Source organism: Accipiter gentilis, chromosome 33 (assembly GCF_929443795.1).
Source record: "Accipiter gentilis chromosome 33, bAccGen1.1, whole genome shotgun sequence".
In the NCBI taxonomy this organism is placed as follows: Eukaryota; Metazoa; Chordata; class Aves; order Accipitriformes; family Accipitridae; genus Astur; species Astur gentilis.
Genome location: NC_064912.1, coordinates 20,113,972 through 20,138,552, shown reverse-complemented (window position 1 = coordinate 20,138,552; position 24,581 = coordinate 20,113,972). Strand labels below are relative to the sequence as shown.

The 24,581-nt window shown below is 46.3% G+C and overlaps 2 protein-coding genes across 2 annotated transcripts; one reads left to right on the top strand and one right to left on the bottom strand.

The window, feature by feature from the left end:
• Positions 1–546: 546 nt before the first annotated feature.
• EARS2 (glutamyl-tRNA synthetase 2, mitochondrial) lies at positions 547–9,889 on the bottom strand. The gene is made up of 9 exons (XM_049791687.1): positions 9,796–9,889; positions 9,122–9,277; positions 7,350–7,539; positions 6,588–7,060; positions 5,030–5,138; positions 4,331–4,484; positions 2,957–3,087; positions 1,466–1,601; positions 547–858 (listed from the first exon to the last, which is right to left on the bottom strand). The coding sequence occupies exons 1-9, from the start codon at positions 9,881–9,883 to the stop codon at positions 775–777; spliced, it is 1,521 nt and encodes a 506-aa protein (XP_049647644.1). The 5' UTR covers positions 9,884–9,889; the 3' UTR covers positions 547–774.
• Positions 9,890–10,197: 308 nt separating this feature from the next.
• On the top strand, positions 10,198–17,502 carry UBFD1 (ubiquitin family domain containing 1). Its single transcript, XM_049791290.1, has 7 exons — positions 10,198–10,310; positions 10,559–10,825; positions 10,922–11,130; positions 12,330–12,395; positions 12,604–12,709; positions 15,795–15,877; positions 17,132–17,502. The coding sequence occupies exons 1-7, from the start codon at positions 10,280–10,282 to the stop codon at positions 17,240–17,242; spliced, it is 873 nt and encodes a 290-aa protein (XP_049647247.1). The 5' UTR covers positions 10,198–10,279; the 3' UTR covers positions 17,243–17,502.
• Positions 17,503–24,581: the final 7,079 nt, after the last annotated feature.

Sequence of the window (24,581 nt, the reverse complement as noted above, 5' to 3'; positions counted from 1 at the left end):
TGTGGGCTGGCTCAGTAAAACATACCCCCCCACTCCCTCCCACTTCCGACTGCTCCTCCCCTTGCTGGCATGCAAAGCAAGCACACATTGGAGAGAACGGAATCAAAAGTCACCGTATTAATTTAATAATTAAAAGGTCACCATCCAAAAGAGGAAAAAAACATCCCAATCTCCTGGTCAGGGATATTTTTAGCAGAACCACATGCATGACACAGTACACAAAAAGGGGAGTCCCTCTCTCTGAGCAGCTCACTCAGCCTGGCAGGACACCAGGACAGCTAAGAGGGCAGCAGCTATAATATACATAATATATTATATATATATAAATACCTTTCCTGTGCTATTTCTTGGGGACCTCTGTAGTTGTAGGTGTAGGTACCCTGATTGTGAGGCCCTCTCCAAAAAGAGACCAATTGCTTGAGAGGAACCATGCTGGTATCAGAAATAGCACTGCTTTCTGTCCACGTGGTCTGAATTTAAACGCTGATAAATGTCTCTTTCTCCCAATCTGGAAACCAGGCCATTTGCACAAAATGAAAGCAGAAGGATGGACTTAAAACTGTATTTGGTTTCTCTCCCAGACGAAGTGGCTTATGCTTAGTGCAGACACGTACAGACCTGGAAACATCATGGTGACACCTGGTCTAAAGCCTAACTCATCTGATAAAAGATACATCATACTGAGATCAAAAAATACAGGACTAGGACAACGACACGTGCTGCCTACACCATCTGAGTCCGTGCGCTGGCTGTCAGTGTCATTTCTGTCTTGTATTAGCTAGATAGTGCTTTGTGTATTCGTCCACACACTTCTTTGGGTCCCAAAGTCACCATCATCTCAGCAATGCTCGGTCCATGCTGAAAACACATAAGTAGTCATTGTACAAATGGAAACTTAACACTTTTCAGCACTTGTTTGTGCATCATTGTGACGGAAATGACAGAGTGATTAGCTATCAGATTGCTGTTACCCCAAGGGTAGGGGTTTTATTAGCAATCTTAAAACAAGGGTTTGGGATTTTTCTCTCCTGAAGTGAAATGCTAAGAATGGTCAAACTGACCCAGAAAGATTGATGCCAGGGTGTAAGCCAGGATTAGGCTCTGATTTTGTAAACTTTTGTAAAATTTGTTTTTGAACTTTGTAAAAGCAGATTGCACATAAAATCCCAGTTTTGCCCAAAACCTACTACCTTGCCAACACTCCCTACAGCTGGTCCAGAGCTTTTTCTAACTTCAGATTTGGTACCAGCATATTCATGCTTTGACAACTTCTGCCTGTCTGAAACTTTCAACAGCTCTTTCTTCCAGAATTGCTGTATATCGGTACATGCACTCATAACGGAAACTGATGTCAGTTCTTGCAAGATGTCCAAATACCTGTACCTTGTAATCAAAGAGAAGATAGCTCTTCAGAAAAAAAAAAAAAAAAAAAGAAGGTCCCAGTCTCAGAATTTTTATTTTTTACCTGCTGCCCACTGAGAGCCAAGCGAAGAAGCTGCATCATGCTGCTATACTTAGTCTCCTTGGTTTGCTTCTGGAGGCTTCTCAGGTCCTTGTTCAACTCCTCCATGGTCAAAACAGCTGCCTGCCTTGACATGAGCCTTTAGGAAAGAAGATGTCCTTACAGTCTAGGGACATACAAAACACAGGATCCTTTCCCAAAAATGACTAATGACTTCAATGACTGCCAGCAACCTCAGACTGGTTTTGCAAAAATCTTCTGGCAACAGCAGCAGTTCAAGGTAAACTTCCCTGCCCTTCACTCCTGCTCTGTGCCAGGGCACTCTCTCTGCTCACTGCAGCATTGGTCACGTACACAGGTACCCTCCTATGCTGGCAGGTGGGACTGCTTTACCTCGATACTGCTGCTGAAGACTCTGCTTTGCAAAACCATACCTTTAATCTACTTCCAACAGCAGAGTTTGTTCAGAAAGGCAAGCATCAAGTTTAAATCACAAAATTATGCCAAGGACATGGAAAACCACAGGAAAAGCAGTAATTGTGATTTCTTTTTTAATAATATGATTTTCAGAGATGCAGGAGCCATCGCTGATACTACTCAGCTGTAGGTAGCAGTACTATTATCCCTGCAGGATAGCGAGTATTGACATTTAAATTACCATCACTTGGATTCAGTCACCACTCAGCTGTGACAAATGACTGAGGGCAACCAACTTTACAGACAGCTGGAAATAGTAGCTCAAATTGCAGATTCTGCCACCTTAATTACTCCCAAAACTGGTTTTCAGGGCTCATTTTAGTCCAGATGTGAGATCTGAACTGGAAAGGTGATGGACATATCACCCCGCCTAGCTGCAAGGCGTGGAGTAGCAGAGGGACATGGGGCAGCAGCGAAACATGTTGGCAAAACACCACAAAACTCCCTGGTAGAGAAGGACTGTCTACCATCCCAGCGATGTTTCTGAGCAGACAGAAATGCAGACTGCTAGCTAGAAACAAAGAAATGGAAGCAGAAAAAGCCCCCCAGGGGTGAGCTTTTCAGAAGTGACAGTGATTCCAGCTGCACACAAACTGGGTCCAGAGACCCAGAAGTCTCATTACATAATCTGAATACCTGTTGACCAAAAACACCTTGCACTTCTTCAGTTTGATGCTACAGCAGACAAAAAGCACAGGAGATCAGGTGGCACAAGAAAACCCTGCTAACACCATGACTTCATTAGCTCCATGCTAGCACACAAACTCTGCTGTGCTTGGTGCCTTACAAAATCCAGACGTGACAATTCTTGCTGGAGAGCATTAATGCGAGCTTTCCCACTGGCAAGCTGCCTTTCAATTAAAAACAGAATTTCTCATCAGTTATTAACTACAGCACATTCCAAAGTAGAGCAAATTAAATAAGAACTATGAGCATGTCCAACATCAATAGAACAGCCAAGAGTGATGCTCTGGGGCGGGCAGGTGACTGTGTACAGAGCTGGGAAGAGACACTTACCCTAAGACTAGTCTTCCTATGTCATCTACTTCTGCAGAAATAGTTTGGAGCTGCTCTCGGGACACCGAGGGCCTAACCCATAAGTAAGAATAATCAGATGACACCAGGTTCTTCAAGAAGCTTATGTGACCCTGGAAAAGGAAGCAAAGTTGTCAAGGCTGAGGGTTAAGCTGGTGGGGAGCAAACACATCCTGTCTGGACTTCACAAACAGTTAAAGAGAGTCCAAACACACCACCTTGTACTCTGTAATGCTCAGAGGAAACGTTAATTGATGACATTTAGGTGGCTGAGTTTTTAACACCCATAACCACCTGGCGTGAGCAGGGACACAGAAGCAGCCCAAAGGGCTGTGGCTGTACCCATGCTGCAGAGCCGCGTGCGGGCTGACTCAGAGTTAGCCCGGGGAAGTGGCTCACCACATTCATCTGCTGCCTTTCAACAGATAGTGGGAAGTCACATGAGTAACTGTCCCACTGCCACAGCGAAGCCTTCATGCTGGAACAGTCGGATCTCTTCCTCCCCTTATAAAGAAGGGTTTATTCTTCACAAGGAATCCCCCAGATACTACAGCAGCATCCCAGGGGCAGGTTGGGAAACAGCTGGGCTCACCCTACTCCTGGCACTGGGAAGAGCCACAATATCTTCTGTCCCCGTTACAGCTGGCACTCTGCCACTTACGTGAGACCAGGGCTCCCAATGCACAAACCCCACTAGTTTAACCAAGAGCTTCATCTACCTTTGCAAGAGGTTGCTTTGATCTTGCTTCCAAAGCATGAAGCAGCAGCAAAGCAGAAGCACCTTACGCTGCCCAGTCAGCAAAAGCTAGAAGTGAGCCGTCTCCTGGCACGAGGGGCCCTGGGTGCTGGACCTTCCCACCACAAACCAGCCACATCCTAGGGTCTGGGAGGAGAAGTGCAGCTTGGAGGTTGGCACCTCTCATGTTGACAAAGCCACAGCTGACCTGATCCAGCACTACTGACAGTCCTGCTCTGAGCAGGAACCAGAGAGGTCTTCCAAGAAATGTCCTACAATCCTGTGATTCGCTTCCATGGCAGGGAGACATCCATCCTCCCTCTGCTGAGGGAGCTCTCTGCTGGCCTGGCAAAGTATGGATGAGCTTATGACTGTGCAAAGACCACCAGGATAGTCACCATGCCCATTCCTACAGGTCAGCTAACTATATCATTGGATTTTGGCAGTCAGCATGTACACGACCACTTGAGCTGGCAGTGACAGCCATTTGTCATTTGCAGGCTATGGAGCTTCAGAGCTCAGATCAAAGCAGTGCCCAGGACTCAGCTGAGTCTTCATCCAGGAATCCCACAAAACCTCAGCTCCCCAGAATGGTGACACAATGCTATCACTGCTCATACTTTTCTCAGCAGGAGGACTCGCTCCACGTACTCCTTTTCTAGAACCTCTTGATCCACTTGTTGATCCCCATAAACATCCTCCACCAGCAACCGCAACTCTCTAATTAGCTTCTGTCGCAGCTCTTCATTCTCAATGTGATGGGTGAGGTGAATCCTGTAACAAAGAAAACTGCTTTTGGTCTGCTTTGGGTTAGATTGGATTTCAACAGCCCAGTCTCACAATATTTAACAATTAAAACCAGAATTGTTAGAAAAGCAACATTAGACTCCAGACAGACATCCTACATCAAAGCCTTAAGCACTAATGCACCACAGTGAACAAAAGATGTGGTAACTCTCAGCAGCACAACATCCCCATAGCATACGAGTGTACTTGCAGAAGTACCTTCTGGAAGTGTTGCCTCTTTTTAGATGTTATTCTGAATCTAAACTTAGGGCCTCACATCCTCCTAGCTACGCCTACCATCTGCCCAGGTTTTTACAGTGTGCCCAACACCAGTGTCCAAGCACAGGACCGGAGAGGAGGCAGAAATGGCGTAAGCAGAAACTTGTACTTTGCTGTAGCACAGCGAAAAAACTGCTGTGCTGGGACCGTGCTTGAAACAATAAACAAAATCTCCAGGCAAAGCCAAGTGTTAGGAATACATTCTCACTGACATACAGATTATTAAGTTTTAAAGTTACTACGGATATTTATACCTGTTGAATTCTGGGAGTTTTTCAAGATCCAGGAGGGCAGAATGGGTTGTAATTCTGTCTATTTCAAACTGTGAGATCAGCTCCTCCAAAGTCCTCCCCATCTGTTTCTCTGCAAAATAACCCAACAAGGAATGATACGCACCCACTCTCCCACAGAGAACTAGCATCACTGTTTTCCATTGCAAGCCTCAGGTGCAGGGCTGAGGCAGCAGCAGTACACCCAAGGAAGAAGTGGTGCAGGAGAGCCACTTTTCGTAGTGCTAACAGGGATGTACCCAGACAAACAGGAGGGAACTTGTAGCAGGCACGGAAGGAAAGCTGCCCTCTCCCTAAGAGCCAGCTCTGCTAACTACTGGCGAGGAACTGGAAACTGGGATGTTCTGCTTGGCTCTTCAGTGGAACACCCCTTGCATCAGTCAGCCAAAAAGAAGCAACGCTCAGCCAGGAGGCTCCACTGCCCAAGAAAGGTTCCATTCCCAAGCAGAATTCCTGAAACACAACTTAATTTGTGATCCCCACACAGCAAGAGCAACAGAAGGAGACATTGACTCAACTTCTCATGGTCTTTCAGGTTAAACGAGAAGCGTGACAGGTGTAATACATGACACTGCAATTATTAACCATAGAAAACACATTTTCCCAAGAGTTCACAGACAGTTTCTTCACCTTGAGATGAATGTTGTCCCAAGTGGGAACCCATTAAGCATCAGACTCAATTTAAATGGCTGCTGTCCTGGTTTCAGCTGGGATAGAGTTAATTATCTTCCTAGTAGCTGGTATAGTGCTATGTTTTGGGTTCAGTATGAGAAGAATGTTGATAACACACTGATGTTTTCAGTTGTTGCTGAGTAGTGTTTAGACTAAGTCAAGGATTTTTCAGCTTCTCATGCCCAGCCAGCAAGAAGGCTGGAGGGGCACAAGAAGTTGGGAGGGGACACAGCTGGGACAGCTGACCCAAACTGGCCAAAGGGATATTCCAGAGCATATGGCATCATGCCCACTATATAAACTGAGGGGAGTGGGGCTGTGGGGGGGGATCACTGCTCGGGAACTAACTGGACATCAGTCAGCAGGTGGTAAGCAATTGCATTGTGCATCACTTGTTTTGTATACTCCAATCCTTTTATTACTATTATTATTATTGTCATTTTATTATTGTTATTATTATCATTATTAGTTTCTTCTTTTCCATTTTATTAAACTGTTCTTATCTCAACCCACGGGTTTTACTTTTTGTTTTTCCCCAATTCTTTTCCCCATCCCACTGGGTTGGGGGAGAGTGAGTGAGCAGCTGCGTGGTGCTTAGTTGCTGGCTGGGGTTAAACCATGACAACAGCTGCACAGAGGCAGAAAGATTCCCAACATTCCAGCACACCACCCAGTCCTTCACAGGAGCTCTGCAGAAGCCCTGGTGGCATTTCAGCAACAGACTGATCGTCTGACACCCGTCTCCTGACCCCTTCAAACACTGTCAAATTTCTGGGCTATTAAAAGAAACCTAACCCATTCCTCAAACTCAGCATCAGGAAATAGCAAGTACCGAGCCTGTTCTCATTACCTGTGAATCCAGAGCCACAGTTGGTAATGATGTCCAGGAGGGTCTCTGGCAAGTAGCCATCCCGAGCAAAGCGCTCCAGAAAGATGTCCCCCTGCCTTTTTGACAGCTTGCCCCCATCTTTGTTCAGAAGCAGTGGGAGGTGACCAAACTGAGGGGGATCCCAGCCAAAGGCTTTGTAGAGAAGGAGGTGCTTGGATGTTGAAGTCAGCCACTCAGTTCCGCGCAGAACGTGGCTGATGCCCATGTAATGGTCATCCACCACATTTGCCAGGTGGTAAGTGGGGAAGCCGTCCCCCTTGAGAATCACCGGGTCGCCTTCCACATCAGCCACTTCGTGCTTGTTCCAGCCGTAGACCAGGTCCCGAAAGGGTTCCACCCCCTTCTCCAGACGGAAGCGGACTACCCACTCAAGGCCCTGTGACAGCTTCTCAGCCACTTCTGTGGGTGTCAGGTGCCGACACCGGTTGTCGTATCTTTGAGAAAGAAGAACGAAGGTCTCAGTTCAATACAGGCGAACCCCATCAGCCATTTTTACATTCCCAAAACTCTAAACTGAACCCTGAATTTTAGCTGTAACCTGCCCACTACGTGTCCAGTCAAACGATCTCATCTCTGAAGCTCACTCCCCTAAGCCCCCAAGGGTTGCGCTAGCTTCTCTCTCTATGGGCGGTGAGACTACAATCCTATTGCCGCACACGTTGTCCTAAGTTTTTGCAAGTGTGCAGCACAGAGGGAGCCACCCAAGGGACAAGGAATCCCTACCGCGGGGTCTGCTGGCTCCGCAAAGCCTCCTTCTTCAGCAGTTCCAGGCGCTGAGGGGTACAAAAGCAGCGGTACGCCGCGCCTCTCTCCAAAAGCACATCACTGGCTCTCCTGTAAAGGTCGAGTCTGTGTGACTGCTGGTAGGGTCCAAAGGAACCACCGCGGCGAGGACTCTCATCAGGGGGAATACCTGAAATACCAGTATGACAGGACATAAAAAGCCCGTAAAAAGGCAGAGCAAAACCTACCATCAGAGCACACTGAATGAAGATGAAATAGCAAGGTTCTAGAGAGCATCCAAAGATGGTTTCTGCTCCAGGGCAGCCAACTAATGGCATCTGTCTAGCGCAGGAGTCAGATTCCCCTGGACTCAGAAGATAAACAGCAGCCAACATCTTCAGAATTTAGAGTACTGCGTGTGAAGCAACAAGCAGAAAGAAACACCAAAACCTAGTAAATAGTTGATGTCCTGGTTTCAGCTGGGATAGAGTTAATTATCTTCCTAGTAGCTGGTATAGTGCTATGTTTTGGGTTCAGTATGAGAAGAATGTTGATAACACACTGATGTTTTCAGTTGTTGCTGAGTAGTGTTTAGACTAAGTCAAGGATTTTTCAGCTTCTCATGCCCAGCCAGCAAGAAGGCTGGAGGGGCACAAGAAGTTGGGAGGGGACACAGCTGGGACAGCTGACCCAAACTGGCCAAAGGGATATTCCAGAGCATATGGCATCATGCCCACTATATAAACTGAGGGGAGTGGGGCTGTGGGGGGGGATCACTGCTCGGGAACTAACTGGACATCAGTCAGCGGATGGTAAGCAATTGCATTGTGCATCACTTGTTTTGTATACTCCAATCCTTTTATTACTATTATTATTATTGTCATTTTATTATTGTTGTTATTATCATTATTATTTTCTTCCTTTCTGTTCCATTAAACCGTTCTTATCTCAACTCATGAGTTTTACCTTTTTTTTCCCCAATTCTCTCTCCCATCCCACTAACTGTTAAGTTAGTGAGCGGCTGTGTGGTGCTTAGTTACCAGCTGGGGTTAAACCACATCAGTCGAGCAGCTCTGATACACTACCTAGAGCAAAATGCAGTCAGGTGTACACGTACGAAGTAGCATCCACCCTTTTTATAGTAAAGGACGGTCATACCACAGAAAGACAGTTGAGATCTTCGCCAATTATTTTACCTATTCCAAATTTATTACTCAACACTAAAGTCCTAGACCATTCAAGCTTACCTACCCATTAACAGCAGCATCTGTGGGATCTGGCTCTAAGTTTATCACAATTCTGTATTCTAAAATCACTCTTACTTCTAGTTCTTAAGCTCAGAAGGATGCAGAAGATTCAAAATGAAAACTGACACCTCCAGATCCCCTTTAGCAAATACTCTTTATACAAACAATCTGTAAATTTATGGTGTGGTCTGTGAGCTCCAACTTCTGACCTTTCCATCACATCTCTTGTGCACAGCCTTTGTTACAACTGCACATTGGGCCTCTTCCACAGATTGGGATCTTTCTGTGTGTCAGACAACACAGCCAAAAGAAACCAAGCCTAACTAGTTATTTCTGCTATGAAACATACTTCCAGTAGGACTTCCCTGATGCCCAGCTGCAGAAATAACTACATTTCAGCTAATTCATCACCTGAAACGTTGCACAGCTCGCTATCAGGCAAAATACTCTCAATTTGGGTATCGTTAGTCCCTAAAAAGGAGAGAATCTTTCAGGAAGTAAAGAATGAAAGGTGTTTGTAAATACCTGCCCAATCCAGCATATCTTCTATCCCTTCTGCAGCTCCAGGCACCACTCGATTTTGATCTGTATCCTCCACTCTCAAAATAAAGGTCCCTTGGTGCTTTTTGGCAAAAATGTAATTGTACAAAGCAGTGCGAAGGCCACCCAAATGCAGAAAACCTGTTACCACGGGGAAATCAGAGGAGATGGCAAGAGTTAAGGCCCAATAAAAAGAGCTGGAAGTCAATGCCACCTGAAACGGAAAATGGTATCAAACCCTAAGGGGGAGGGGGGGGGGGCGGGCAGGCAGGCGTGCTGCACAAAGACACTCTGGGGGCCCTTGCTGTGGAAGCCAGTTACTGGTGACGGCCTTCCAAGAACGGATTCCCTGAAGTCACCTGGAAATCATTGGCACACGCCCGGAAGGAAACACCGCTACCGGGGCCTTTCCCCGAGCCCCCCCCCCCCGCGCCTTCCCGCGCCCGTTTCGGGCTCTCCTTTATTTCCACAGCGACGGGGCAAACCCCACAGAGCCAGCAGGTACCGCGGAGCGCCCGGCCCTGCCCCCCAGCACACGCTCCTCAAGTGTCTGAATTCACATTTTCCAACCCAAAGCGCCGCCCCCACCCCGGGGGGGGGTGGTGGTGGTGGTGGTGGTGGTGGGGCGACGGGCGGGCCCGGCGAGGGGCCGGGGTTACCTGTGGGGCTGGGCCCGAACCGCACCCGCGGCCCCGGGCCCCGCTCCGGCCCCGCCGCGCCCCTCAGCGCCCGCAGCGCTCGCGCCATCCCTCCGCACCGCCCACGTGGCCGCGGGCGCTGCTTCCGCCCGGGAGCGCCCGGCCAATCCCCTGGCCCGCAGCGGCCCGAGGGGAGGGGCGGGGCGGGGCGCCCCGTAAAGGCGCCGCCACCCTTCTCCTGCCGTCCTGAGGCCGCCGGCAGCGGCGGGTGAGGGACGGGGCAGGGCCGCCGCCGCCGCGGCCCCCGGGGGCGGCTAGGCCGAGAGACGGGGCACCCCCGCCCGCCCCTGCCCGCGTCCCCGGGAAGCGCGGCCGTGGGCCCGGAGGCGCGGCCTGCGGGTCGCGCACCGCCCACCGGGGCGGGCTACGGGAGCCGGCGCGGCCCAGCAGCAGGCGGTGGCGGGCGTTTCCCGGCGTGCCCCGCGGCAGATTGTACACAATCATCATGGCCGCCGCCGCCTCAGCCGCTGCCGATGGTAGGAGCCCGCGGTCCCGGCGGCGGGACGAGGCGAGGCGGCGGGGCGGGGCGGAGCGAGGCGAGGCGAGGGGAGGGGAGGGGAGGGGAGGCGCCGGTGCGGGGAGCGGGGAGCCGGTCCGCGAGCAGTCTGCGGGCGGCGCGGCGCCGGGCGGCGCTCCGGGGCTGGAGAGCCTGGCCGGGCAGGGCCGGGGCGGGCCGGGGCAGGTTCCCCCGCTGGCCGGGATCTTACTGTCCGCTCGCCTCCAGGTGCCGAGGAGCCGGGCATGGAGGCGGAGGCGCAGGAGCTGCCGCTGGGCTGCGGCGGAGAGGCCGGCTCGCCGGCGGCGGGGAGGTCTCCGGAGGGCGAGGAGCGCCGGGATCCCCCGCAGGCGTCGGTCAGCAACGGCGGCGACGCGGAGAGCGGGAAGGAGCTGGTGGAGCTGAAGGTTATCTGGAACAAGAACAAGTACGACGTGAAGTTTTGCCTGGACAGCACGGGGGCCGAGCTGAAGCAGAAGATCCACTCGCTCACAGGTCTGTCGGGGCCGCTGCCGCCGCCTCCCCCGCCTCAGCCCGCGCCTCCTCTCGCCGCTGTCGGGCGGTCTGGTAATCGTTATTCTTGCCTCTTAGGCCTTCCACCTGCTATGCAGAAAGTTATGTTCAAGGGACTGCTACCGGAAGAGAAAACGTTGCGGGAAATCAAAGTAACAAACGGAGCGAAAATAATGGTTGTTGGCTCTACTATCAATGATGTTTTAGCAGTAAATACGCCCAAAGAAGCTGCTCAGCAGGAGGTCAAAGCTGAAGAAAATAAAAAGGAGCCGCTTTGCAGACAAAAGGTTATTGATGTTTTGATAATTTCTGGTATGGGGGAGCTGTAGGATTTACGCGGTTCTCGTGTAATGCTCTGCAGTCGCTTTTGGGTCCTGTTCCTCCTCAAAGCAGGCTGGGGTTTCTTTTCTCACAGCTAAGCGATAGAAGAAGGGCTCTGTGCAGAGGAGTTCTAGCAGCAGAAAAAACGTTTAGCCTAGCGGAGGCTGGGGCTTTGCAAGACGCCGCTTGTGCTGGTGCTAGGTATGGCCTAGCATTTCAGACAAGAAATGGTAAATAATAGAAATATTTTCTGGTTGTTAGCTGAAACGCAGTCTAAATTAATTATATCTAAAAACTAACTAATTTTTGTTGGCATAAAAGAACTTGATCTCCAAAAACTGCCTTTAAAACAAACATCAAGAGAGCAGTTCCTTCAGCTGTCCCAGCATAGAAGGGAACATGGATGTTGAATACTCCTCTCACATCTCGAAGTGCTGCCTCTGAACAGGGAGTGAAGTACAGTGCAGTGAGGCTTGGTTTGGTGGCGGTGCTGCAGTGTTGTGGGGCAGATAAAGGATTTTCAGCTCAAGGTATTACCAGCCCCGTACCTTCCTCAAAATACATTTGATTAAAAATTAAGTAGTGCATCATTGAACTGCAACCTTTATGAAACATGCTTTTGTTTTTCTATAATTTATCATAGTTCACGTTCACTGTAAGTTCCATCATTGTTTAAAGGTACTCAGCGACTTACAAGCTGTGAGCATGGTTTTCTTAGTTACTACTGCTCTAATCTCTTCTGGTTTGTTGCTGTGTTTCGGTATGTTGCACTGTCAGATGTGGAGGGTTTTCTGCCATTCACTGGATATAACACTTGACTGTTAAAACTGTCTTGCCAAATGCCAACTATGTGATTCAGCATGTACGATATTAAAGTGGGACTTGGGACTTTTTAATTTTTTATAGATATATATTTATCTATATTCTAGAAGGGATGTTACCCTTTGCATTATATTGGGGTTTTATTCATTTATATAATTTCTTTAAACTGTCATAGAAAGTGCTCGGTTAACTTTGAAAATTAACCGTTTCCTGTGTGATAAATGACTGTGAATAGTCCTTAACTGTCTCTTAGTGCTATCGGGATATCAAGGGTGCAGCTGGAAGTAAATTGAAAAGCTCTGTTGTGTTTCTGTAAATTCTAATTTCTGGGTTTATATTGTAGCAACACAGAAAAGTATTGGATAAAGGAAAACCTGATGATGTGATGCCTTCTGTTAAAGGTGTTCAGGTAAGTAAATAAGAACCTGAGACATTGTCATAATCAGAAGAGAGGGACTTTTTTGTGGTTTGAGACCTTTCTTTGCTGCTTCAGTTGTTCTTTGCCATCTTAGCAGAAAACTGGAAAGATGGATCATCCTTATGCTTAAAAAGTTAAGAGGATATAGCTTTTCCTGTTAAAGTCCTTCACTGTGACTTACTATGTTGCCTCTTTGTAGGAGCGCCTGCCAACAGTGCCATTATCTGGCATGTACAACAAGTCAGGGGGGAAAGTAAGATTGACCTTTAAGCTTGAGCAAGACCAGCTATGGATTGGTACAAAAGGTGAGCAACTCTAAAACTTTGAGATGAATAAGTGATATTTGGTCTGTAAGGGAATTGTGTGACCTAGAAATAGCTTCCGGTCTGACTCAATTGTGTTTAGGTTGGTACATGTTTAATGTTGGTATTGTAAAACTTCAAAACTAAATTTTGCTTCCTTTTCTCACATGCCATTCTCCCAGATCATTGAATATTACTTGATATTTTACTTCTGTTCTTGAGTTTAACCCCAGCCAGCAACTAAGCAACTCGCAGCCGCCCACTCACACCCCCACCCAGTGGGATGGAGGAGAAAATCGGGAAAAGTAGTGAAACCCGTGGGTTGAGATAAGAACGGTTTAATGGAACAGAAAACAAGAAACTAATAATGATAACACTAGTAAAATTACAGCAGTAATGATAAAAGGATTGGAATATACAAATGATGCACAGTGCAATTGCTCACCAACTGCCGATCGACACCCCGTTAGTCCCTGAGTGGCGATTTCCCTGCCCCCACTCCCCCCAGTTTATATACTAGATGTGATATCACATGGTGTGGAATACCCCGTTGGCCAGTTTGGGTCAGCTTCCCTGGCTGTGTCATGTGCCAACTTCTTGTGCCCTTCCAGCTTTCTCGCTGGCTGGGCATGAGAAGCTGAAAAATCCTTGCCTTTAGACTAAACATTACTTAGCGGCAACTGAAAACATCAGTGTTATCAACATTCTTCTTATACTGAACTCAAAACATAGCACTGTACCAGCTACTAGGAAGACAATTAACTCTATCCCAGCTGAAACCAGGACACTTGAGTTCAGTGGTGTCAGTAGACTAATGTTCCAGTGTGCTATTCATAGTTCCAAATGTAAATTACAATATTTGACATTTCTAGCATATCTCAAAAGCACTTCATAAATATTGGTTTGATGCCAGCATCATGTTGAGACTCAATGATTTGGCTCAGACTCGGAAGGGAATCTTAGGACCAGCATTAAAACTAGCAGTGCTGGCATCTCTGTCATTATCTGTCCTTCCAACCAAATTTAGTTGGGTGTCTTGTTTCAGTGATGTACAACTGCAGAAACTATGGCATGTGTTGCTGTGCAGGGGAATCAGTTTACCATCTTGAGTGGTGCCAGGAGGAGCTGAAAGTGCTGTGGTGATAACGTGCATTGCTGAGGACATCTCAGATAACCCTCTGCCTCCAAAGGAAGCTGTGCTCCTTTAGTTTGACCAGGATGGGGCAATATTATAGTGATGAGCAAGAGGAATAGAAGTGCTTGCTCACTGTCCCAGTAAAGTAACCTAATTGGATGGTAATATTAGCTTTGGAAGGCACCTCCAGCTGCTACATTATTTCCAAAGTAAGCAGAAATCTCAGAAGTTTTTGACCTTTCCTCTGTAGGACAGACTTGACTGTGAAGTTTATTTGGTTTTAAAACCTCCCTTGGTACCAGTTGCAGTGATTTTTCTCCTGGGCTAAGTGATGGAGCGAGACATTGGGATTTTTTTTCATCTATAGGTTGGGCAGGCAGAACTTTTTGTTACTGATAATGTGCTATAAATACTTGCTTAGTATTTAGATAATTAATCTTCTTCCTTCACCTTCTAGATGAGTTCCAAGTTTGGTATTTCTGAAGTGGTGTTTCTTAAGCTGTGACACTTGATTCTTCTTGTAGTCATTGTGTCTTTCATGTAACCTGTTTCCCTACTTCCCAAAATTAGCAGCAGCTTGCTTCCTCTAGGGAATGGTTGTAATTGCTTGCTGTTGGTGGGAAAAACTCCTTCGTGCTCTGAGAAATTCGTGGTAGATGTCAGCACGTAAGGGCCAGAATAAAACCAACTGGGTGTTAACACAGTTTTTCACTTGCTAGTCCTGGAAAGTTGGAACTGATTCTTCCCACACACAGCCTTCCTGTGCTTCATAGATCACTTTTGATCACTATGTTTTTGTAGTCTAAGGTTTGGTATAGGTAGATGTTGCTCTGTCATTTTCATAGAGGCACTGATAATATGGATTTGTCTGTTGCTGAGATAATGTGAAGAGTAATTGATTTGTGGGATGCTGAATGAGTGCAAAGTAAGATTTTACTCAATGAATGAATGTTGCGAGTCTGGGGTATTTCAGAGTCAGCTTAGAGCACTGAGGTAGAGATTATTTGACTTTACATCACTAAGTTTATCTCCCTGTGTGCCTTTTTTAGGTAGGTGCTTTTTTTTTTGATCACACAAATTAGTTAGATATATCTAAGGAACTCATAGTTCAGTTTCTCCTTTGTAGAGTGTTTATGGCTTTTCTCTGTCTGATGTCCAAGAAGATAATTTTAGGCTGCCACTGAAACCTGGAACTGAAAGGAAGGATCTTGGAGTTAAGTCTTCAGAAAGAAGTGAGGACAGAACTGAGACAGATACAGTCTGCCATGAACTATATACTTTGTCATTCTTGTTGGTTGCCTCTGGCTGGCTGACATTACTCTCGTGTAATTGTAGTCACCTTTTTTTTTCTTTTTTTCCCAGTTTCTCTTTCTGTTTCTTTCCCTATTTACTCATTAATATTTCCTTCCCTGTGCTTTTATAATAACAGTTGAACACTGCCTCAGGGTAGAACCAGGACTAGGCTTTCAAAGAGTTAGTTAGCCTACCTTCATTCAGCTTTTTCAGCCTTGTCATTTCTGTAGAGCTTAGTATAATCCGTGGTAGTCAGTCCTGAATATTCTTACACCTGGACCAGCTTTCACTATGGCAAGTAATCCTGCTGGTCTGAGTTGAGTTCCTTATGGGGAAACATTAAATAAAGCTGGGTTTTCCCATCCCTCAATTCAGGCCTGAATCGGGTACACTGAAGTACTTAATGTGATGCGGAGACATAAAATGCGAGGAACTGTGTGATACGGTTTTGGACTCCTTTAAATTATTAGCATGCTAGCTGTGGGGTATGTGGTAATGTGGAAGACTGGCTTCTCAGCGGCAGGTATCCAAAGTTCACCCAAAGAGGAGACTGCTGACATGAGGAGCTTTTTTGGAGGTAATGGAGGTGGTATTTGAAATTAATATGAATTACTACTTCCTCATATATCACAAATAATACTTTGATCAATTTTAATGTAGAGAGAACAGAAAAGTTACCCATGGGGTCCATTAAAAATGTGGTGAGTGAACCTATTGAAGGACATGAGGATTATCACATGATGGTAAGTAATGTCTCTATTTTAATAATATCCAGTCTAATTACTTCATGCAAATACACAGAAGTAAGGCTTTTAAAATGGAGCAAGCTGGAGATGGATAGTAATACCAGCCTCATGCGTTGTGGAAGATGGGAATGTGGACATTCTGTAAATATTTTGGGTGGCATATTGACTATCTGCCACTCTGTGGAAATCTGGGCTGGTTTCGCACAAACGTTAAGTACTTAAGCATTATTTCATATCTTCTGTCTTGTAACAATGTTAAAACAATAAAAATACTCCATATAGCTCATGATTTCTTAATGTTAGTGATATTTTCCTATATCTAGGTTGATTTCTGGTTTCTGTTGTATTTATATAGACAACAGGCCTTGCTGGAGGTCAAAAAAAAAAAAAAGTGATTTGATGCTGTAATATTTTTTTTCCCATATGTAATTTTCTGAAAAACTGGTATCGGGTCTAGAAAGGTAACACATTGAAGAAGAGAGCTCTACTAATTCTACTGAATTTTTGGCTGTTTCTTTTAATCTATGGGTTTTTTTGAGGTCTTGCTTTCCAAAGTACAGTAACTAATTTTTAATGTTGAAGTAAGCTCCTTAGGTAAGTCTGTTTCCTTCTTTAGGGGAAGAAAGGGGAAATGTTATACCTTAAAATTATTGTCTGCAGGAGGGTGCTGATCTAGTCTTTGTCCAAATACTTGATTTTTGATCACCCATGTAAGAAAATGTCCTCTTCGGAATATGCTACAATAAACTTTTATCCTAAAGCAAGGATAGAGGTTATTGGCATGCCATGGTGCTCCTCTTCCTATGTATACTGACATAAGTTGAGAATAGGACATTATGTCTAAATATAAAATACTGTGAAATTTTACAACTATGAAAACATGGTCATTGTTTTCCTTAGTTCCTGTTTGGCTTCTCAACTCTGTCCATTCTGGTCATTTCTTTAGAGACTTTGAGTTATGCTTCAGATTCTGTCTTCCGGAGTAATTTCTCATGTCCTTGAAACTGGCCAAGAGTTTTTGTTGCTGCTATGATATCGTAAAAGGAAAGAGCTCATCATTTTAATGGGTACTTTGCAGTTCTTGTTTCTCTGAGGAATGCTTAGCAAATAACTGTAGCATGCACCAGGTGTTTGAAGGAGGCAGTAGATATAACAGACTTGTCTGATTTTGTAGTGCGTAAGCTGTATCTGTCCACTGGTATAATCTGTTCTGTTTCCCATTTGTAAATGTTGTCATTTTTAACTTTGCAGGCATTTCAGCTGGGCCCAACAGAAGCATCTTACTACTGGGTCTATTGGGTACCAACTCAATATGTTGATGCAATCAAAGACACGGTGCTGGGAAAGTGGCAGTATTTTTGAAAGCACGCTCACCTCTGGCACAGGAAAATGACACAAAACTAAGGACACTGCTGGGAGAGGCCTCCAACATCCCTGGATGTGATAGTCCTGGAACTTATTAATAAAATATGATAAACGAGGCATTGATGGAAGCCAGAGGTGATGTTCTTTCACCATTAGTTTACTTTTAACTTAAAAATTTCACCATCCCTTTTCTGCAGTCAGCTTCAACCATATTTAAAGCAAATACAATGGAAATCAATAAATCTTAATTTGCAAAATATTGTGTGTAATACACTTAAATCTGCTGAGAGTTGATCTTCCAATTTAGTTTAAAAAATATTACAATGTATTATTGAGGCTTTTTTACATGGTTTGAACAAAAACAAATATTTTCATAATCTTTCAGTTACAAGCGTTAGACTTAATTTAGTTACTTGGTTGTGACTGAGAATTTCAGAAACAGTTTTTAAAAATAAACTTTAAACAGTATGCAAAATTGATGTTTAGTAAGCCATATTCTGCTGGCCTTTTTATTTCAGGTTTGACTCTTTGATAGCAAAACCTTTTTTTTTTTTTTTTTTTTTTTTTTTTTTTTAACCCAAAGATGCCCTGCTTTCCCCCCCCCCCCCCCCCCCCCTTTTTTTTCAGTACTAGAAGCTCTGGGTTGGTACTCTGTGTAGCAAGTTTGGAGAAAATGAATACCACTGTGGATGTTTTGTAATAGCGACTGACCCAGGGCTGTATACTGTCCCCTTTCATGCCACGTTAGTTGTTTCCCTCCCACCTGCATACCTCTCTGCTCCTGTTCTGCCTCCTGCCCCAGGGGTGCTACATTTTAGGAGCATTTTCTTGATCATGCATGTTGCAGTCCAGAATCATTTTGCAGCTGTTGCGATGACACTTACCTGTTTGACTGAAAAAAGCTCTAGAGTGCGCTGCATAATGCTGTCAGGCATGAGCAGGGTGAAGCAGTGACACAGATCTTGCAAAGGGAGTGAACCAAAGAGACCTTCCTGCCTTGTTTGGGGGTTGGGGGAGCAGAGAAGAGAGAAGCTTGGATGCTGTTTTGGATCCTAAGTAACTGCAGTAGTCTTTTGTGACCTGGATTTGAAAATTTATAGTGATCTTATTCAGTGAACCTTACCAAATTTAGAATATCTATCCAGCAACTGATCTTTTGAAATTTAAATCGCCTTTCAGCTTTTCTCTTGCTCAAGTTTACAGGCAGTTCTTGCATCTTGTCCTGTCTGAAATAAAGCTCCTCGCCTTTGGTTTGTGACGTTCTGTGTGTCATCTCAGCAATTCACGTGCCATTTATCTCAGGTTTTCTGAATGGACCTTTCAGTCCTGAAAAGGTGCACAACCTTAACAGATTGTATTGTGCAGTCAGACTGAATCAGTCTTGCTCTGTGTTAAACCTGCATCTAACAGATCGCTGTTCTTTTTTTAACACTGTAGACTTGATATTGCTCAATGCAAGTAGCTCGACATTTTGTGAAACTCCTGGAGAAGCAGTCTTTTAGGAATAGCTGATCTTAATATATTCCATGTCCATTTTTCACTCTCCTTGAAACAGCCCAGTTGAAACTCAGCAGGTGCAAATTCCTAAATGAGTATTTATTTTATTTTTATTTTATTTTATTTGAGAGACTGGGAAAAGCGTTCACTTTATGGTATGTGTTAAGATTACGTATTTACCTGTAGACTCTTGATAGCAACGTAAGCGACTTTTGGTTTGTATTTTCATTTAGAACATTCATGCAATATGGATTTTAAAGGTGTTTCATATCTTACATATAAACTAGTGATGTGCTTGTTACTCTTGTAGCTTGAGATATTTCCTTTCTGTATACAAGCCACCAGCAGTGTGTCTTGACATAAATGCATTGAGACAGGAGCTCTTCCTGCTGCAGTGCTGTTGTCAGCTCCCTTGAACAGCCCCCTTCCGACACTCGGAGCAAGCAAGTACAGGTAGTGGAGTTGGCATGAGTTATTTGGAGATAACATTACAAATTAAATGCAGCTATCACACTTCTTATTTTCTAATTGCTAGTCCTGGTGTTAAGGCTTAAATTTAAAATTCAGTACCTGGTGGAAGGTGTACACACTACAGTATAAAGAAAATTGGTGACATTAGCTTTTTCTGTCACTTGGGGTTACATTTGTGCTCGTTATCTTATTGGTTCTGTGATTATCAGCTCCCTCTTGCTACTTGACTTGCTTGGACCTGTCTGTGCATTCGTTTGTATTCCATTTTCCTTTCCTACTCTTCTGTTTGCTTGCTCCTTGAGAGGGGCATGTATCTTAGTTCCAGCTCCTCCCCAGAGTTCCTGCAGCTTCTGTGCTCGATGCAGTGACCCGGGTGAGTACGTTCTGCTGCTAGTGCTGAGGGAGGGCAGATACCTGATCTGCCGCTGCCGAGGCAAGAAGGGCACCTTGGGCATGGGGTACAGGGCCGTATTTAACATTCCCGTCTGCTCCTTTCCCAAGGGCACAATTACTCTGCATCCTGTGCCAGGTACAATCAATCATCTCAAAAGAAACTGAATATAAAAACTCTTGGTTACAAAGCCGTTTTAAAGATGGAGAAGAAAATACTATAAGAAAATGTGATTCTATTTAGGTGCTTCTTTTCAAGTTGGATTTGATTCGAAAAAGTAAATTGTTTTACTTTTCGTTCTGTGTTCAAAGTTTGAATTAAAATACAGGAAAGTGGTACTTATATAAAATGCTTTAATTGGTGTTTGTTGGCTTAATATAGTAGGTTTCTTAGGGGTCTGTTGCTAAGTTCAATTGGAATATTAATTTCAACACTGCTGTTAAGGTCCTTCCTCTTTCAGAATGATGTGGAGCTTTTTCTTCTGGTATATACTGATTTTTCCAAGGCAATTACTGACATTAACTAATGATTATTAACATCTAAGAGAACACCATCTCTTTAGTTGGGATAGTGTCACAGCTTGCCTAACTAGGGAGCCATTTGCTAGCCTCTCTCTTGACTTTGGATTTTACTCTGTGATATCTGTCATCATCGCCTGGGCAGATTCAGTGTAACAAATGGTCCTGTGGAGGAATTTGGCAGTTAGTCCTCAGTAAGACACAAGCATTGTGAGTAAAGTGCAAATATAATCAGTATTTTGAGTGGGCTCATAAAGATTGTTTCGAGATCCAACCTGTAATCTTCTGTAGGAAGTTTATGGTAACATCTGGTGATTCTTGCGCAAAAGTTTATTTCAGTTAAATTGCAATTTAACAATGTCCGTTCAATGGAGATTGGTTCCCTTTTCTCTATATGTGTAATTCCCTATGAGCTTTTTGGGGTGCGATTCCTTATGAAGTTGTATTGAGTGCTTTGCTGGGTTTACTAATTGGGGATTAAAGCATCCATAATGCAAACGTGGGTTTCCACGGAACAAAGCCGGTGTTTCCTATGCCGCGCTGGCAGCTGCTCCCAGCGCCCAGGCAGCGTGCATCTCCTCGCTGCCATCCTGCTAGGGAGTAGTCCTGCTGCAGCCTCTGAGCTCTCCATACGCTGTTCGATGGCACTGCGTCTTGCAGCTCACCTGCGTGCCGTCCCTTTCCCTTCTCCATGCCCAGTGCTGTGGGTTTCTTCTCTCCTTGTCCTGAGTCTAGTGTTCCTTCCTTTTCTGTGCATCCCAAGCGTACAGTTCCTGGATTAGTATTGCATTAGGAATCCAAAAGTACATCACTAAACTTTGTTTGGGTTTGAATGGAGACAGTATCTTGCATGAAAATCTTATATTATTTGCAAGTTTTTCATATCAAATTTAAGATTGAAGTAAATCATCAGTTTCCATTAATGACACTGTTTGAGAAATGTGTAACTAAAATAAGGATGTTATGATGATGGAAGAGAAAAAGTGATCTGAATTCAAAGAACTAGGTAAGAAGCTGTTAACACGCAATACGTTATAACTGGTAGCACGCACACAACCTGCTAGATTTTATACTTGATGCAGTTAGTATCTGTTGCTTCTTCATACTTTAAGGGCCAAAGAGAAACAATTCACTTGCAGTGACACTGTTGAGGTGCCATACTGTGGTGGTCTGTTCCGTGCTCTCCCCTTCCTGGTCGCGGTGTTCCTGTACAACCGCTGGTGACGCAGCTGTGCGGGCACAGGCGCAGCACACACTCCCTGCTCCGGTTGCTCCCTGTGCCAGCCCAGTGGAGCAAGGTTTGTTTCCAAACTTTCCTTCTTCTGTTTACTTTTTCTTCCTCTGTAACTTGGTTTTTCCAATGGAACTGTTTTAAGTTTTGTACTCCAGCCTTTCGCCACCTGTTAGGATTAGGTCATTAGCATTTGTTTTCTTAATTATTGTCCTCGTCATTGGGGGGGAGGGGGGAAGCGGGACCAGGAGAGCTGTAGCAAGTCTTGTATGAAACACATGGCCGTCTTACCTTATAGCCAAGGATTTGCTTTCTGCGGCTCATGGAAGTTCACTATGTCTTATCCATATTCTAAGCAATTCATTCTTTGGTTTTATATTAAAAAAAAAGTCTTAGATATTTGTGTCCACTGCAGATTTATTTTAAATGGAATATGTAAGTACCATGTATTATGGTATTTTTAAATAATCTATTGCCTCTTTCAGGGGAGGGGGAGATGACGAATATTTAGTCTTAGATTTGCACTGCTGGATTTTTTAAGTGTAACCTTGACTGGTTATCCTATTGTTTTATTCTGTAAGATTAGTCTTATGAATTAAAGTTTGATAATTAAGTATTTCTGTGTTTGAGTGTTTCAACATTCTGTACGTACTAAGCTACTTCCTACTGCCTGAATGACTGTTGGCAAACGGTTGTGATGGGTTGACCCTGGCTGAACACCAGGTGCCCACCAAAGCCATTCTATCACTCCCCCATCCTCAGCTGGATAGGGGAGAGAAAATATAACAAAAGGCTCGCGGGTCGAGATAAGGACAGGAGAGATCATTCACTATTACCGTCACGGGCAAAACAGACTCAATTTGCAAAATTAACTCAATTTATTACAAATCAACCAGAGCAAGGTAATGAGAAGTAAAATGAAATCTCAGAACACCTTCCCACCACCCCTCCGTTCTTCCCGGGCACAACTACCCTCCTGGATTTCACCATCAAGCCCCCCCAGCGGCACAGGGGGACAGGGATGGGGTTTATGGTCATCACACGTTATTTTCTGCCGCTTCACCTCCTCAGGACGAGGGCTGATCACACTCTTCCCCTGCTCCAGCGTGGGGTCCCACCCACGGGAGACAGTCCTCCACGAACTCCTCCAACGTGGGCCATTCCCACGGGCTGCAGTTCTTCACGAACTGCTCCAGCATGGGTCCATTCCACGGTGTGCAGTCCTTCAGGAGCACACTGCTCCAGCGCGGGTCCCCCACAGGGTCACAAGTCCTGCCAGAAAACCTGCTCCGTGGGCTCCTCTCTCCACAGATCCGCAGGTCCTGCCAGGAGCCTGCTCCAGCGCGGGGTTCCCACGGGGTCACAGCCTCCTTCGGGAACCCACCCGCTCCGGCGTGGGGTCCTCCACGGGCTACAGGTGGAGATCTGCTCCACCGTGGACCTCCCTGGACTGCAGGGGGACAGCCTGCCTCACCAGGGTCTTCACCACGGGCTGCAGGGGAATCTTCGCTCCGGCGCCTGGAGCATCTCCTCCCCCTCCTTCTTCACTGACCTTGGTGTCCGCAGGCTTGTTTCTCTTACATGTTCTCACTCCTCACTCCGGCAGCAGTTTCTCCCCGTCCCAACTTTTTTTCCTTCTTAAAAATGTTATCACAGAGGCGTTACCACTATCACTGATTGGCTCGGCCTTGGCCAGCGGCGGGTCCGTCTTAGAGCCAGCTAGTATGGGCTCGCTCTCTCTCGAACACAGGGGAAGCTTCCAGCAGCTTCTTACAGAAGCCACCCCTGTAACCCCCCCCCGCTACCAAAACCTTGCCAAACAAAACCAATACAACGGTTTGTAGTTAGTTTCTTTGTAGAAAGATGGATGCAGGCAGAAATCCATGGGAACCTGTGCTCGTTGCCACCTCTGACACCATCAGCGCCTTTCTCCCAGGGTGGGGATTTGGGACTACTGCTGCCGTATCCCACTTCATACAAAAAGGCCGTGAGTTACAGGACAATTCTCTAGCTCCCTGTCCAAAACCAGGGCTTAATTTTGTTTGTACTGGGTTTGCGTGGCAAGGTTTTGGTACTGCGGGGGCTACAGGGGTGGCTCCTGTGAGAAGCTGCTAGAAGCTTCCCCTGTGTCTGACAGAGCCAGGGCCAGGCAGCTCCAAGAAGGACCTGCTGCTGGTCAAGGCTGAGCCCATCAGCAATGGTGGTAGTGCCTCTGGGACAATGTTTTTAAGATGGGGGAAAAAGTTGCTGCGGCACAGAAACTGCAGCTGGAGAGAGGAGTGAGAACATGTAAGAGAAACAACTCTGCAGACCCCCAGGTCAGTGAAGAAGGAGGGGGAGGCAGTGCTCCAGGTGCCAGAGCAGAGATTCCCCTGCAGCCTGTGGGGAAGACCACGGTGAGGCAGGCTGTCCCCTTGCAGCCCAGGGAGGACCCCACGCCGGAGCAGGTGGATTCCCAAAGGAGACTGTGACCCCGTGGGAAGCCTGCACTGGAGCAGGCTCCTGGCAGGACCTGCGGATCCGTGGAGAGAGGAGCCCACGCTGGAGCAGGTTTGCTGGCAGGACTTGTGACCCTGAGGAGGACCCACGCTGGAGCAGCCTGTTCCTGAAGGACTGCAGCCCGTGGAAGGGACCCATGCTGGAGCAGTTCGTGAAGAACTGCAGCCCATGGGAAGGACCTAGGCCTTTCCCCCACCCATTTTAAGAAAAAAAAAAAAAAGGTCTGAGGTGGTTCACTAGTGTTATCACCAAAATAAAGTTCAAAATCTCCCCCATATAGTCCACCTAACGTGTGCAAATGGGCAAGTTCTCGTTCAGTTTAATGTCTAGGTGCACCCTGACTGCAAGGGCCAACATCATAAATCGGGGGGGGGGGGGGGGGGGGGAGAGTTGAGTCCCCCTGAAAATCCCTTTCAAGTCCCGTTTGTCTTTCTGGGAAGAGCTTTTTCATAAGCAGCAGTGCCCTGCTCTTTCTTGAAATGAAGGTGGGGATTATAAAGTGGGTTGGAGCTCCACTGCCCCGCGGGAGCGGGGCGGGGGGGATGCTAAAGCACGAGGTGACGGGTCCTTGGGCTCACGCAAAGGGATCGGGAAACCGGCGGGGGCGGGGGGCACCGGGCTGTCCGGGGCTGCGGCCTGCCGCCGCCCGCTGCCGCTGTCCCCGGGGCTGCGGGGTGGGGCGGCGGGTCGCGCCCGGGGCCGGGGCCGGGGTTGGGGGGGGGGGAGCAG

Coding starts and splice junctions, on each gene's coding strand:
- UBFD1 (XM_049791290.1), top strand. CDS start 10,280: ATGGCCGCCGCCGCCTCAGCCGCTGCCGATG. Junction 12,396..12,603: donor CTTCTGTTAAAGGTGTTCAG/GTAAGTAAATAA, acceptor GCCTCTTTGTAG/GAGCGCCTGCCAACAGTGCC. Junction 12,710..15,794: donor GCTATGGATTGGTACAAAAG/GTGAGCAACTCT, acceptor ATTTTAATGTAG/AGAGAACAGAAAAGTTACCC.
- EARS2 (XM_049791687.1), bottom strand. CDS start 9,883: ATGGCGCGAGCGCTGCGGGCGCTGAGGGGCGCGGCGGGGCCGGAGCGG. Junction 4,485..5,029: donor AAACTCCCAGAATTCAACAG/GTATAAATATCC, acceptor TCTTTGTTACAG/GATTCACCTCACCCATCACA. Junction 859..1,465: donor TGGCTCTCAGTGGGCAGCAG/GTAAAAAATAAA, acceptor ATGTGTTTTCAG/CATGGACCGAGCATTGCTGA.